The 12,114-nt window shown below is 41.6% G+C and overlaps 1 protein-coding gene across 6 annotated transcripts in view; it reads right to left on the reverse strand.

Annotated features, from left to right (window-relative positions):
• Nucleotides 1-2,117: 2,117 nt before the first annotated feature.
• Nucleotides 2,118-12,114, reverse strand: part of ZP2 (zona pellucida glycoprotein 2) — a 35,288-nt gene continuing 25,291 nt past the window's right edge. For 4 of the 6 annotated variants that reach the window (XM_070779766.1, XM_070779769.1, XM_070779768.1 and 1 more), the window contains 14 exons: nucleotides 10,342-10,494; nucleotides 9,592-9,633; nucleotides 9,282-9,446; nucleotides 8,450-8,546; nucleotides 8,180-8,361; nucleotides 7,376-7,502; nucleotides 6,391-6,578; nucleotides 6,216-6,307; nucleotides 5,991-6,115; nucleotides 5,647-5,836; nucleotides 3,951-4,086; nucleotides 3,780-3,876; nucleotides 3,291-3,374; nucleotides 2,118-2,291 (listed from right to left, as the gene is read on the reverse strand). In XM_070779766.1, the coding sequence (XP_070635867.1) occupies nucleotides 2,146-2,291; nucleotides 3,291-3,374; nucleotides 3,780-3,876; nucleotides 3,951-4,086; nucleotides 5,647-5,836; nucleotides 5,991-6,115; nucleotides 6,216-6,307; nucleotides 6,391-6,578; nucleotides 7,376-7,502; nucleotides 8,180-8,361; nucleotides 8,450-8,546; nucleotides 9,282-9,446; nucleotides 9,592-9,633; nucleotides 10,342-10,494 (1,824 nt within the window). In that variant the 3' untranslated portion in view covers nucleotides 2,118-2,145. Of the gene's footprint in view, nucleotides 2,292-2,405; nucleotides 2,527-3,290; nucleotides 3,375-3,779; nucleotides 3,877-3,950; nucleotides 4,087-5,646; nucleotides 5,837-5,990; nucleotides 6,116-6,215; nucleotides 6,308-6,390; nucleotides 6,579-7,375; nucleotides 7,503-8,179; nucleotides 8,362-8,449; nucleotides 8,547-9,281; nucleotides 9,447-9,591; nucleotides 9,634-10,341; nucleotides 10,495-12,114 lie in introns of all 6 variants that reach the window. The other 2 variants (XR_011564046.1, XM_070779767.1) reach the window with 2 other exon arrangements.

Below are 12,114 nucleotides of genomic sequence, written 5' to 3' on the forward strand. Positions count from 1 at the left end.
TCTGATCTTTATGCTTTGCTTCTACTAACTCTGGTTTTTTTTTTAATGAGAACATGACTTTAAGCAACTGTTAATTATACTTGTTTCAGGCTACCATGGCAACATGTGTTCATTCGTGCTTGGCTTTCTTCTCTCAGATTTCTGACTTTGCAAAAATATCAGAACCAACCTGCCCTGGGGCAGCCTTTCTGGCCTGTGACACAAATAGACCATCTTGGGGATGCAAGGCTCCTGTTCCATTATGAATATACTGATATCTTAGACAGATTTGTTAGGGCTCAAGTTGTTCATCTGTAAAATGTGCATTTCTAGCAAAGTGTTTTACAAGTTGTGAGTAGCAGCTCCTTAGAAAGTGCATTTGTTTCCTGTTGTTGCTGTAACAAATTAGTACAAAGTAATGGTTTGAAATGAGTCATTTTTTATCCTTGGGATTCACAGTCCAAAATGGGGCAATAGGACTGTGATCTTCTGGAGATCCTAGGCAAGAATCCATTTCTTTGTCATTCCCAGCTATTTTAGGCATCTCACATTCCTTGGTTTGTGGACAATATCCTTCTAACTTCTGCTTCCCCTGGTACATCTTTTCTGACTCTAATGTCTGTTTTACAGGGAACCTTGTGATTGAGCGCATTTGGATAACCTTCCTATGTCAAGACTCAACCACACCAGCAAAGTCCTTTTGGGACCATGACTGGGTAACAACATTCAGTTCCTGGTGATTAGGATGTGGACATGTCGGGGGGTGGTCATTATTCAGCCTATCATATGAGATCTGGAAGCCATTTAAGTAGCCAGCAGTTTTTAAATGCCATTTTAAGAAGTTCATGCAGCACATGCAACATTTCTGATTCTAATATGTAACACTAACACGATGTAGCCACAGGAAAGTTTGAATCCAAGACCATTTGTTTTTATCAGTGACAGACTAATGCCTTATTCTCTTATAAAGCACTGTCCAAAAAACAGTCTTCATAAGAACTTGAGTTTTGACCTTATTACTCTAGGAAGACAAGACTTTTTGTACAATATATCAGTGTAATGGTTTCCTTCCCTATACCAGGGTTGAATTTTATCATCTAACTCTTAAAAGGAGTTAGAATCAAAGGCTCTGTTGTACAAAAGGCAGAAGATTCATCATTAAAGACCTACAGTATCACAAGATGACCAAGTATATATAATATTCTTTCAAGGTTTTGAAAAACACAGGAGGATGACAAGTCACAATTGAAGGGTAAAGTCCAAACACTAAAGATGTTTATATTTCTATTTATGCCCACTATGTACAGAGATTCGGAGGCTGTACAACTTTTCATAGCACAGATTCTGGCTTAGATCCAGACTTTTTTCTAGTTCAAGGATACAAGTTAATGTCTATATTAGATATCTTGAATATGGTTTGTTAGAGCTACAGTGTGAGGCAGACTAGTCATTTTGACATAATTACAGCCTAGTTAAGAGGGGGTAGCCTCAGAAGGAAGTAATAATTGAGGACCGGGTAAAAAGCAGCTCTCCAGGCTCAGCTATGAGGCTCATGTTCAGCTGTGTAGTTTTAATGAGACCAGGAATGTTATAATTGCTCTTAATGAGGCTAGAATCTTCCTTTCCATCCCCCGAAGAGAGTGCAGGTCTTTAATTAGACTGGGAATGCATAGGAAAATAACTGAATCCCTTAAGTTCTCAGGGAAGTTGTCTACTCATTGGAAAGAGCAATTTGAGTTAGGAAATACTACTTTAAGTATGATACTAGATTACATCCTTGGGAATACCCAGCTTCCTTTCCTTTTTAGAGAACGGAAGTTATTCCAGCGATTAGGAGTGACTTGCCCTCATCTTGTATATATGAACGGAGAGGTAAAAGACATTCAAGTCACCTAAATGTACCCCTAGAGTCGGACTGTCACTAAGTCCCATTATTGAATTCTCTGGCACTGCCAGTTTTGGGGGTAGAGGGCAGAAAAAGCTGGTGACAGGAAGCAATTAAGTCAGGAATACCCTTATTCACATCCACACAGAACAAAGCCTTTCAAGAGGACTGTGGAAAGGTACTATAGTCTCTAAAGAAAAATGATTGCAAGAAAGAGTCCTTGAAGTCCATCTAAATTTAAGAAACAAGAGGCTTACTTCCACATTTTATTGAAAATCCAATTAGTGGTTTAGCACTGTGATTCTTTTCTTGCGCAGGTAGCTGATTAGGCTTAGAGTTGCCACAACACCTGCTAAGGCAACTACAGCAACCATAGTTTTAAAAGCAGCATATCCAGAAGTCCCATGCCCTTTAGAATCCACAGCATCTGGGAAGGAAACAGACATTCAAGTCTTAAGATCACTTACACTTGGTTGAAGCTGAAGCTTTACAATTAAAGTTACCCAGAGAAGGAAGTGAAAATAAGCTTCAAAGGGCTCACTTGGGAGCTTGCAAAAGAGTGTAGTCTTTCCCCTCAAGCCAGCCTCCTCCTCGACGTACTCCACTCCCACGGTTGTTCCCACTTCCTACTTGCTTTCACTGCAGATCAGATGGGCTGACACCTGGAAGGATCTCATTCCCAGCTTGTTTAACATTCTGGCACTGATATATACGGTTAGTAGTCCCAAGTGCATGATTTCTTGCAGTTAGTAGCTAGTGATTTAAGTGAGTTTAATTTCAAGTTCTAGGCCTAAAATTAAGACTATCTGAGATGAAGATATATTAACATTATCTTGTAAAGACTAAAGTTTTGTAATAGCAAGCACATGTCTTCTGACCTATTAGTCTTTTTAAACAAAGAGCTTGAAATTCTTCTATAGTAGGCCCAATATTTGAGCACTAAGATTTAAGGATTCTAATGTGGCATTAGTGACAAAACTGGAATTTTTTTAGTTATTAACAATGAGAGGTCTCTGTACAGTAGGTAGACTAAATGATCCTTGTGGGAAAGGGATTCTGGGAAGGGTACACAGACCTAACAGAACCTGTTGCTGGGAGGAGATGCATTCTCTTGATTAATCATAAGCACTTGATATCTGTGGGCTCCCCTAGTGACATTAAGTATCCACCTGCCAATGCAGGAGACACAAGAGATGCAGGTTCGATCCCTAGGTCAGGAAGATCCCCTGGAGTTGGAAATGGAACCCCACTCCAGTATTCTTGCCTGAAATATTCCATGGGCAGGGGAGCCTGGTGGGCTACAGTCCATGTGGCCACAAAGAGTTGAACACGACTCAGCACACACATATGTTATCTGTGCACAGTTAAGTCTAACATAAAACCAAGAGCTTCAGTTAAAGAAATACCCAAGGCTTTAAATCCATACCTCTGAATGAAGAGCCATCTGACAACAGGAGGATGGGGCCCGGGAGACTCACTATCATCTTCTCTTCCTCAGTGGCCCCTGTGGCTGCAGACAGTTTGACCTCTGGGTTAACGAGTAGTGGTGAGAAGGGTTTCGAGGGTACACCTGCTCTGTAGGGACTCCCTGCTCTATGCAATCTTGCCTCCCTTCACAGGAGAGCACATACACCTTACTGTAAGAGCAGGATGAATTATCAGAATATCAGAAGACAAAGTTCAGAGTCTACCTAGACTCAGGAAGAACAACTTTTGGGGGGTCTCAAAAGATCAGGCTACAGTTTATGTGCAAACACAAACTTGTCCATGGGACTGATTGTGAACCTGTCCGTCACAGACTCCCAGGTTGCTTGGGCTCTTGGACTAGATGAAAAACAAAGCCCTCATTCCTAAATTCCGAAAGGATCAGGCTTGTTTTAAGTAAACTCATTAAATGAAGACTTGAAAATTTTACCTCGCCTGCTTCTGGATGACACAAGGCAAGACGCAGAACACAGGGGGAAGTTAGAAGAAAGTTGATCGCAGATTAAGGCGCTGCAGTGGAAGTAGACCTGGAGAGGAGACAAGAGTTGAGTGGAACTGATGTCTCATTCAATCTGTCCCAGGTAACTAGTTAATCACTTACCAAGTGAGAGAACGCTGGGTCCTCTGACACAAAGGCAAAGGTCTTCACAGCAAACCTCTGGTAGTGATTAGGATAGGCCACCGAGGAGCCAACCGGATGGAAGGTGGTTCTGTGGTTGTCCAAGTTGTATTCACAGCTGGAAGGTATATTTCAGGGTAGGACATCAGCTGAATTCACCTCAGACTCAAGCGTTTGCTCAAATTCAGTCACGTGTAACACCTTCAAGACTATTGCTATACCTTCTACCTGTGCTGTGCTGTGCTTAGTCGCTCAGTCGTGTCAGACTGTATCCCACCAGGCTCCTCTGTCCATGGGGATTCTCCAAGCAAAAATACTAACTGGGTTGCCATGCCCTCCTGTAGACCTTCTGCCTGTACTTTTAGTTTATTTTATATACCTCTGACTTGACTATCCAACAGTATCCATGAAGTCATAAGTTACTTGTGCTAGGTTCTCTACTTTGTGTTAAGTGTCAATACCTATTTGTATTCCAGCTAAACTCATCAAGAATTATGTAGCTCTTCAGATGACAATGGCTTAATTCTTATGAATATGAGTATTATGTCCCAGGCAGTTAGTATATGTTGCTGATTAAAAAAAGGGTAGAGAACTCCTGCCATTTTTTATTTTAAATGCTAGCAGAGGGTTGTAGCTTCATGTGTCCAGCTCTTTGCGACCCTAAGGACTGTAGCCCGCCAGGCTCCTCTGTGTATGTAATTCTTCAGGCAAGAGAATGGATTGGGTTGCCATTCCCTCCCCCAGGGATCCAACCCAGGTCTCCTGCGGATCATACATTGCAGGTGGATTCCTTACAACTGAGTAACTGGGGAAGTTCATTCACGTCCTATCACTTACTAAATATTACTTTGGGCTAGTTATTTAAATAGTAAGCTTGGGTTTCTTTATAAAGTGAGGGGGCTAGTATCTCTCATGGAGTGTTGTGGTTTAGATAATGCATCTGGAGTACAGAGCACTGTTTTTTGGCACATGGTAGTTATTCAGTGGGCTTCTCTGGTGGCTCAGATGGTAAAGAATCTGTCTGCAATGAGGGAGACCTGGGTTCGATGCCTGGGTCGGGAAGATCCCCTGGAGAAGGGAATGGCAGCCCCCTCCAGTATTCTTACCTGGAGAACTCCATGGACAGAGAAACCTGGTGGGCTATATACCCCATGGGATCACAAACAGCTGGACATGATTAAGTGACACACACACACACACACACACACACACTCAATGCACCTTCCCCAGGTGGTTCACTGGTAAAGAATCTGCCTGGCAATGGAGCTGGGAATATCCCCTGGAGGAAGATATGGCAACCCACTCCAGTATTCTTGCCTGGAAAATCCCATGGGCAGAAGAGCCCGATAGGTCACAAGGGGTCACAGAGAATTAGACACGACTTATCAATGAGCAAAAAAGTTATTCAATAAATAGGAACTAGAAATCTATTCTCTTTCCAGATGTTAGAGTATTAAAGTCATTATTTCCTTGGGAAGGATCCTTTTAGATTCAAGGGTAATAGGAAAGACAGGAGTCAACTTATTAGACTGAGGACTGGTTGGTAAGAAATAAGAACAAAAGTCAGGGCCTTTGATATAGTGCTCCTCTCAAGCCCAAGAGCATTTTACTACTTTTTTTTTTTTTTTTTTTACTGGCAGTTTGATTAGCTGGACTACCATATGTGGAGAATACATACCCATCCACGATAATATTCCACTGAGGGAGAGAGGCTGGGTCCATGGTGGATGTTGCCCAGCAATCATCTAAGACCAACTTGATGTTGGGGTCAGTCCTGTTTAGGACTCTCACTTCTAAGTAAATTGGTTGGCGGAGGTATCTCACCACAGGATAGTCCTTGTCCCCGTACGGTTGCAGGTAGGAATTATCTGCAATGGAGTAGAAGCCATTCTGGTACTCAAGTAGTTGATGGTTGCAATAGAAGCTTAAGCATTGTGACTACTCTATAGTCTGGTGCAAAGTTCATTTTAGGAATGAGTCCCCTGAGTTTTTAAGCAGATTTTTTAGTTTATAATGTCTCACCTGGGTAGGTTTGCAGGGTCAAGGCAAGTGGACCTGGCTTCACTGAGGCTACTGGAGGAGGAAGGCTTTCGACATTGGTATTTATTAGCATGTTACTGCTGCTATAATAGCACCTCACCGTCATTCTGTAAGAGTGGGTAGGTGGGGGTGTTGAGAATTTTAGGTTAAAAGACTGCTCGAGTTTATTCTGGCACTCAAAAAAGTTAAGTAGCAACTGCGTCACACCTGAACTCACTATCTCTGGAAATTGTGCTTGGAGGAAGATCCGCCCAGAGAGCATGTATTTCATTTTCATAGATGACTTTGCCATTCTCAAACTTAAAGGTTAGAGAAAGTGGTTAGTTATCTCAAAGGTAAGTCTTAATCTCTTGCTATGTGCCAATACTAATCTTATACTAACCTTATGTCTTGTTCCACATCCATTCAGGGGTATGTGAAACTTCACCAGTCCTTGAAATGGAGCTTTAATGGTTGGCTGGCAGGAGGAGTCTCCCACCCTAAGAGTGTCCAAGTTGAGAGCTGGTTTTGTTTGATGGCGGTAGACCTCGACATCCATAAACCCATCTTGAGTACATAGCTCCCCTGAAACTATAGTGGAGGGAGTTTAAAAAGTGTCTGCCATGTGACTATTGTCATTACTAGTTTGAAATGAAATGAAGTTTGGATTTTCATCAGGAGGCAACAGAATTTGTCTTAAGTCTGCTTGGGAAAATAATTTGACAAGCAGCTTGCATTACAAGGGGAGACCCCAAGGTACTTAGAGAGCAGTGAGGCTTTCTCTGTCTAAGGGTTTTTCATCCAAAGGAAGGAGGAGCAGGAGACATGGGAAGAGGCACCAAGTGGAGTAAGAAAGCCATGATGAAACCCTGATGTAGCTTAAAGTGTAGTGCCTTGAGTCCTAAAGTCCCTTCTTTCAAGACTCACAGATCTTGGTTTGAGGGGAAGTTGAAGCAACAACTAATATTTTCTATTTGACTTGACTTGATACAAATAAAAAGGAGCACAGAGGCAATAGTAAACAAGGGCAAATACCAATTTCCATGTTCTTTGAGGAATTTAAGAGTTTGGGGAAATACTCATAGTCCCTCTAGTTTCAGATTTGAAGCAATCTTACTTAGATGGTGGGCTCAGACTTCTAACATGAAGCATACCCAGGTTACTTAAAAACATTAAACAGTTGTGAAACCTTCCTGTATGTGTATTTTGGAAGTGTTGTCTTCCTTAGATTTCTATCATAGCAGCTTAGACTGCTATTTGTGGTCTAACCAGTCTTCCATTTCCGTAAAGTATAAGCAGCACAGAGTTTGAACTTCTGTACACTTTCCCCCATGTAAGAGCTAAGAGAGAATGTAGAATGTAGAACTATTCAAAAAAATGATCTTTACCTATAGAAACTGTTGACTCGCAGACACATTCAGGATAAATCACCATGGATACTGTCTCCAGTTGAGTATAAAACGTCAGCTTGAGTGAAGATAAGTAGAACTGATAGGGTAGGCATTTTTCAGAGAACTGAAATGGAAGAATGTCAGTTAGCAGCCATAGCCTGTTGAGCAGGCAGATAGGAAGTACGCTGAAATCTGCAAGGCACACTCCGGACTGAATATGGTTTTCCTTTAAACCAGAGCAAGGGATCACATCACTTCTCCAGACCGGATTCTTCCTGAGGCAGGAAATTTCTCTAAGTTCATGCCCTCAAGTACCCAGGACTGCATGCTGTTTGTACTAGACATTGGAATTTGATCTGTAATTCAGCCTCCAAAGAGCTGAGTACCTTGCAAATCCAGGAGTTATAAAATGTTATTGCAACATATACACCAACATAACATTCTGTGTCCCTGGCAATTGCATCAGTCAAGACTGGCTTCACTGAGGATAGCAGGGGACACTAGTTTGGCTCAAATTGCCCTGTTTTAATAGGCCATGAGAAGTTCATCATTAAATGCTTAATAGCAGTTTGTTCTATTCAGTGAAAAAAGACACTTAAGGAAAACTTCCATTGAAGTTGAAAAATACTTGGGTTTGAGAGTGAATTTCAGTTACTTGAGAATTACTTATGCAAGCTGTTCAAATGAGGACTCCAAAACTTTTGAAAAAAAAAATTTTTTTTAACACTAGCAATTAGAATTTATGGATAAATCAGCAGCCAAATCACAATGGCCTAAAAGCTAGGGTTCAATGGAACGTACTTTTGTTTTGAGGAGAGTTTTGCTGAAATGCAACCTGAGGCCATTTGCTATTTCCATAACAATCCCGCTGTTGTGCAACTGGTTCACAGCAATATTCTTATTTTCAAAGCTCACAGATTTTAACTTCCCAGGAAATTCTGGTATGGTGAGAGTCATGTGTGTGGCATTACAGGTCACAGGATCTAGAAGGAAATGACAGAATGGTCAGCTTTGATTAAGCCCTTAGAACAAGGTCTTCCACAACTGGACTTGCCCTTTCCTCGGCCTTACCTGATGCACAGATGAGTCGTGATGATAAGATGATCGTCTGCCCAGGAGATACATGCGTAAGCTTCAGAGGCACCATGTAGAGATGGCTGTTACCTTGCTGAAGAGAGGCATTTTCAAAGACATTGGTTTACCTGAGTTACTTGAATTTTTGACCAATGCTAGAAACAGTCAGGGCAAACATATTCAACTATTGGGCACCATCCTGGCCCAAGTAGAGTTCAGGTATTTCACCATATAGTTGTTCTACAGGTGAACAACTAATTCTAGTCTTAAGATCTTAAACTTTATAACATCTGGCAAGGTGATTTCTACTCATGACCTGTAGCTGATCATTACTAAGCAGTAAGAGCTCTTGTTTTATGACTCCTTTATGGTATCAGCATTCAGAGAGAATGTTTAAGATTCAGCAGTTTTTTATACTCAATGTAAAACAGTACTGTTAAGATGGCTAATGTTGGAACATGTAGGTGCCAAGACCTGTTCTAAGTATTTTGGCACAGTAACTGATTTAATGTAGTATCTTGATCGTTGGTCCCCAAAAGGCCAGTACCTACTGTAAACACTAAACGTGGCAATGATAAAAACACCTTCATTAATTTAGCACTACTGTAGCTCCACATTGTTTAGTGAATGTAGATCTATGGAGAAGAAAAACTGATTGAAGAAAGAAACATTTTGTTCACCATTGTATCTCACCATCTTTAGTACTTAGTATAGGACTTGGCTGTTGAATGAGTTATAACCTCAATGTGAGGAAATGATTGAGATTAGGCTTGCATTTAGAAATACTGGTCTGAGCCTGGATGGTGGTACAAACAGATTTCACACCTACCGAGTAGTGAGTCACTCCAGTGGCATGGAATAACACTTGGATGCTCATCTTCTGGTTCTCAATCAGGAGATTATATCCTTGTGTCAGAGCCTCTTGAAGGGTCAGATTTTGGGCTCTTTCACCATCACCAACTGTAACGGTCCATCCCATCTGAGGTTTGGGACCCTAAAGGCAAAAGTTTCATTTAGAGGGCTGGTGCTCACCTTAACTCCAAGACTATTTAATGTTTTAACCAGGATTGAAGTTATTCCACCTTTAATACAGAACTAAAGGTTATTTAGGCTTGTAATTTAAAAAATAGTTTTCATACCGCAGTGTCGTCAGCCAGGCCAGGAAAAAAGTGAAAGGTAAACTGGAAGGAAAAAGAAGGATGATGTGAAGCTTTGATTTGGAGAAGATCTCTGAAGTCATGTTATCTGATGGTACATGGAAAACACCCAGAGCAACTGCTGTGTGGTTCTTACAGTGTGAGGGCTGGCGTGGGATATGGTAGAAACACAGGACCAGTCAAGAATCCTAGAAGTGCCCTTAGACATTTCCCTATTGAGCTTTTGAGACCTCAATGTAATTGGAAGATCTAAAGCTCCCTTCCAGTTGTATGTTGAGACACTAAGTCCTGTCAAGCCATGCAGTTCCATCACTTATAATAAAGTATGAATATTTTTGCCCACTGTTGCTATTAGCCATTTGAGACTAAAAAGTCCATGAGTACATGCTGTTTTTCTCATTTATGATTTCCTAGCAACTGGTATAGGGCCTGGTACATAAATATCCAGTTTGTCAAGCTACCAACTGAATCCTTTTTATTGCTAAAACATGATGTGCTGAGTGCTTATATCTATCTTCTTAGTTTTTAAAGTCACCCTATGTGGTGTTATCGTCCCCCACTTCAGATTTTAAAAAGGTCTCATTGCAGTTAAGAAATCAGTCCAAAGCCACATAGCAAGTCAGTAGTGAAATACAGGATTGCAATCCTGATCTTGTTCTGAAGTCCAGCTCTCTCTAGACCACATTCCCCCTGTAGTAGCTGGATGAGAAGCACTCAGGCTGCTTCACTCACAGACATGAAATCCTTCGAGCAGATTGTGGATCCCGAATGCTGATCATGTCTTCCTGCTTGCATAACCGGACAGCTGACGTGATACAAGACAGTCTTTTGTCTATGGGCAGTATTGTCATTCATGAATGTGATGGTCATCTGGTGCTGGCCAAGCTGTATGAAAATGGCATAGTAAGGACAGAGTGTTAGAACTTCAATGAGAAAGGGGATTCCAAAATACCATCTGACTCAGCTGATTAGCAAAACCCTTAAAAGTCAATCAGTACCACAGTTCTAAAAAGTCCCTCATTCCTATACCAGGAGATTCTTTAGCCTCTTTAGATATCCCAGGACTCATTCATTGGCAGAGAACAGCTCCTTGAGTTTTAGGGCTCAGAGTCCAGTTTTTGTTTTCCCTTTACATTCACCCTATGTCTGAGTATCAAGGTCCTATTGGGCTTGCTGCCTCTATCAAGAGATAGAAATACTTACTGAGCACCTACTTTAGCAGCCATTGTGCTGGGTGCTGGACAGGGCCATCTTTGCCATTTCCCCTGGCTCAGGGAATTCTGTCTAAAGCAGTGGTCAAGTAACAAATTTCTATAAAGTGTTAGTAAATATTTAGACTTTTTAGGCCACGTATGCTTTTAACATTTTTAAAATGCTTAAACTAAAGCCATTCTTAGCTTGATGACCATCACACATAGATCATGGACTGGCTGTGGCCATACACGGGTCATTCTGCAGACCTTTGTTCTAAAGGAATACAACACTAAGCTCCCTAAAGTTGGGAACGTCCATTTTAGAAGGGAAAGTTCTCTTAATTACTGGAGATCTTCAGTAGATTCAGATGAAGTAGACTGTTAAGACTTGTAGGATGTACCCTAGACCTATTAAGTCAACTAAGTGACTTCTGTACTTTACAAAGTTCCCTAAGTGATTGTTTGCACATAAAGCCTGAAAAGGACTTAGCCTTCTTTTACTGCTCCTAATAACCCTGATTGGGTAGCACTATTGCTTGACAGTAGAAAATCCTATTTTTCAGCTGCTGTTCACCTTCCAGCATAGAGGTACCAGCACTCCATTTGCCAGCACCAAAATAGCATCCCCTTTTCCATGAGGGGTGTAGATCAAAATAGCTCGTTTGATCATTTGCTGTGTCTACATACTATGCCTAGTCCTTCACTGTGTCATTCGTCTTTAGATACCTTATGGAAAGATATCATAATCCATTTTCCAGTGGACAAGTAGAGGCTTAGAAAGGTTAGCTAACTTACTCCAAATCATAGATAGATAGTGGCAAAGACAGAAATAAAGCCCAAAGCCTCAATTCAAGGGTAAGCTCAGCATTGGAGTTTTGAGTCTAATATATCTTTATTGAGAGTTCCTGTATGCCATGGAGGTTATTTGGCAATATTCTTGGCTTGTACCCATCAGATGACCAGTAGCTGCCCTCTCCTTCCTCCCCCAACAGCTGTGGTAAGTGTCTCCAAATGTTGCAGGATGTTCTCTGGGATGACCAAAGAGAAAGATCACCCTGATTGAGAACCACTGCTCTACTCCAAAGCTTTAACTCCTAGGTTGCTGCTGCTGCTGCTGCTGCTAAGTCGCTTCAGTCGTGTCCAACTCTGTGCAACCCCATAGGCGGCAGCCCACCAGGCTCCGCCGCCCCTAGGATTCTCCAGGCAAGAACACTGGAGTGGGTTGTCATTTCCTTCTCCAATGCATTAAAGTGAAAAGTGAAAGTGAAGTCACTCAGTCATGTCCAACTCTCAGTGATCCCATGGACTGCAG

The sequence above is a fragment of the Bos indicus genome, chromosome 25, assembly GCF_029378745.1.
Source record: "Bos indicus isolate NIAB-ARS_2022 breed Sahiwal x Tharparkar chromosome 25, NIAB-ARS_B.indTharparkar_mat_pri_1.0, whole genome shotgun sequence".
In the NCBI taxonomy this organism is placed as follows: domain Eukaryota; kingdom Metazoa; phylum Chordata; class Mammalia; order Artiodactyla; family Bovidae; genus Bos; species Bos indicus.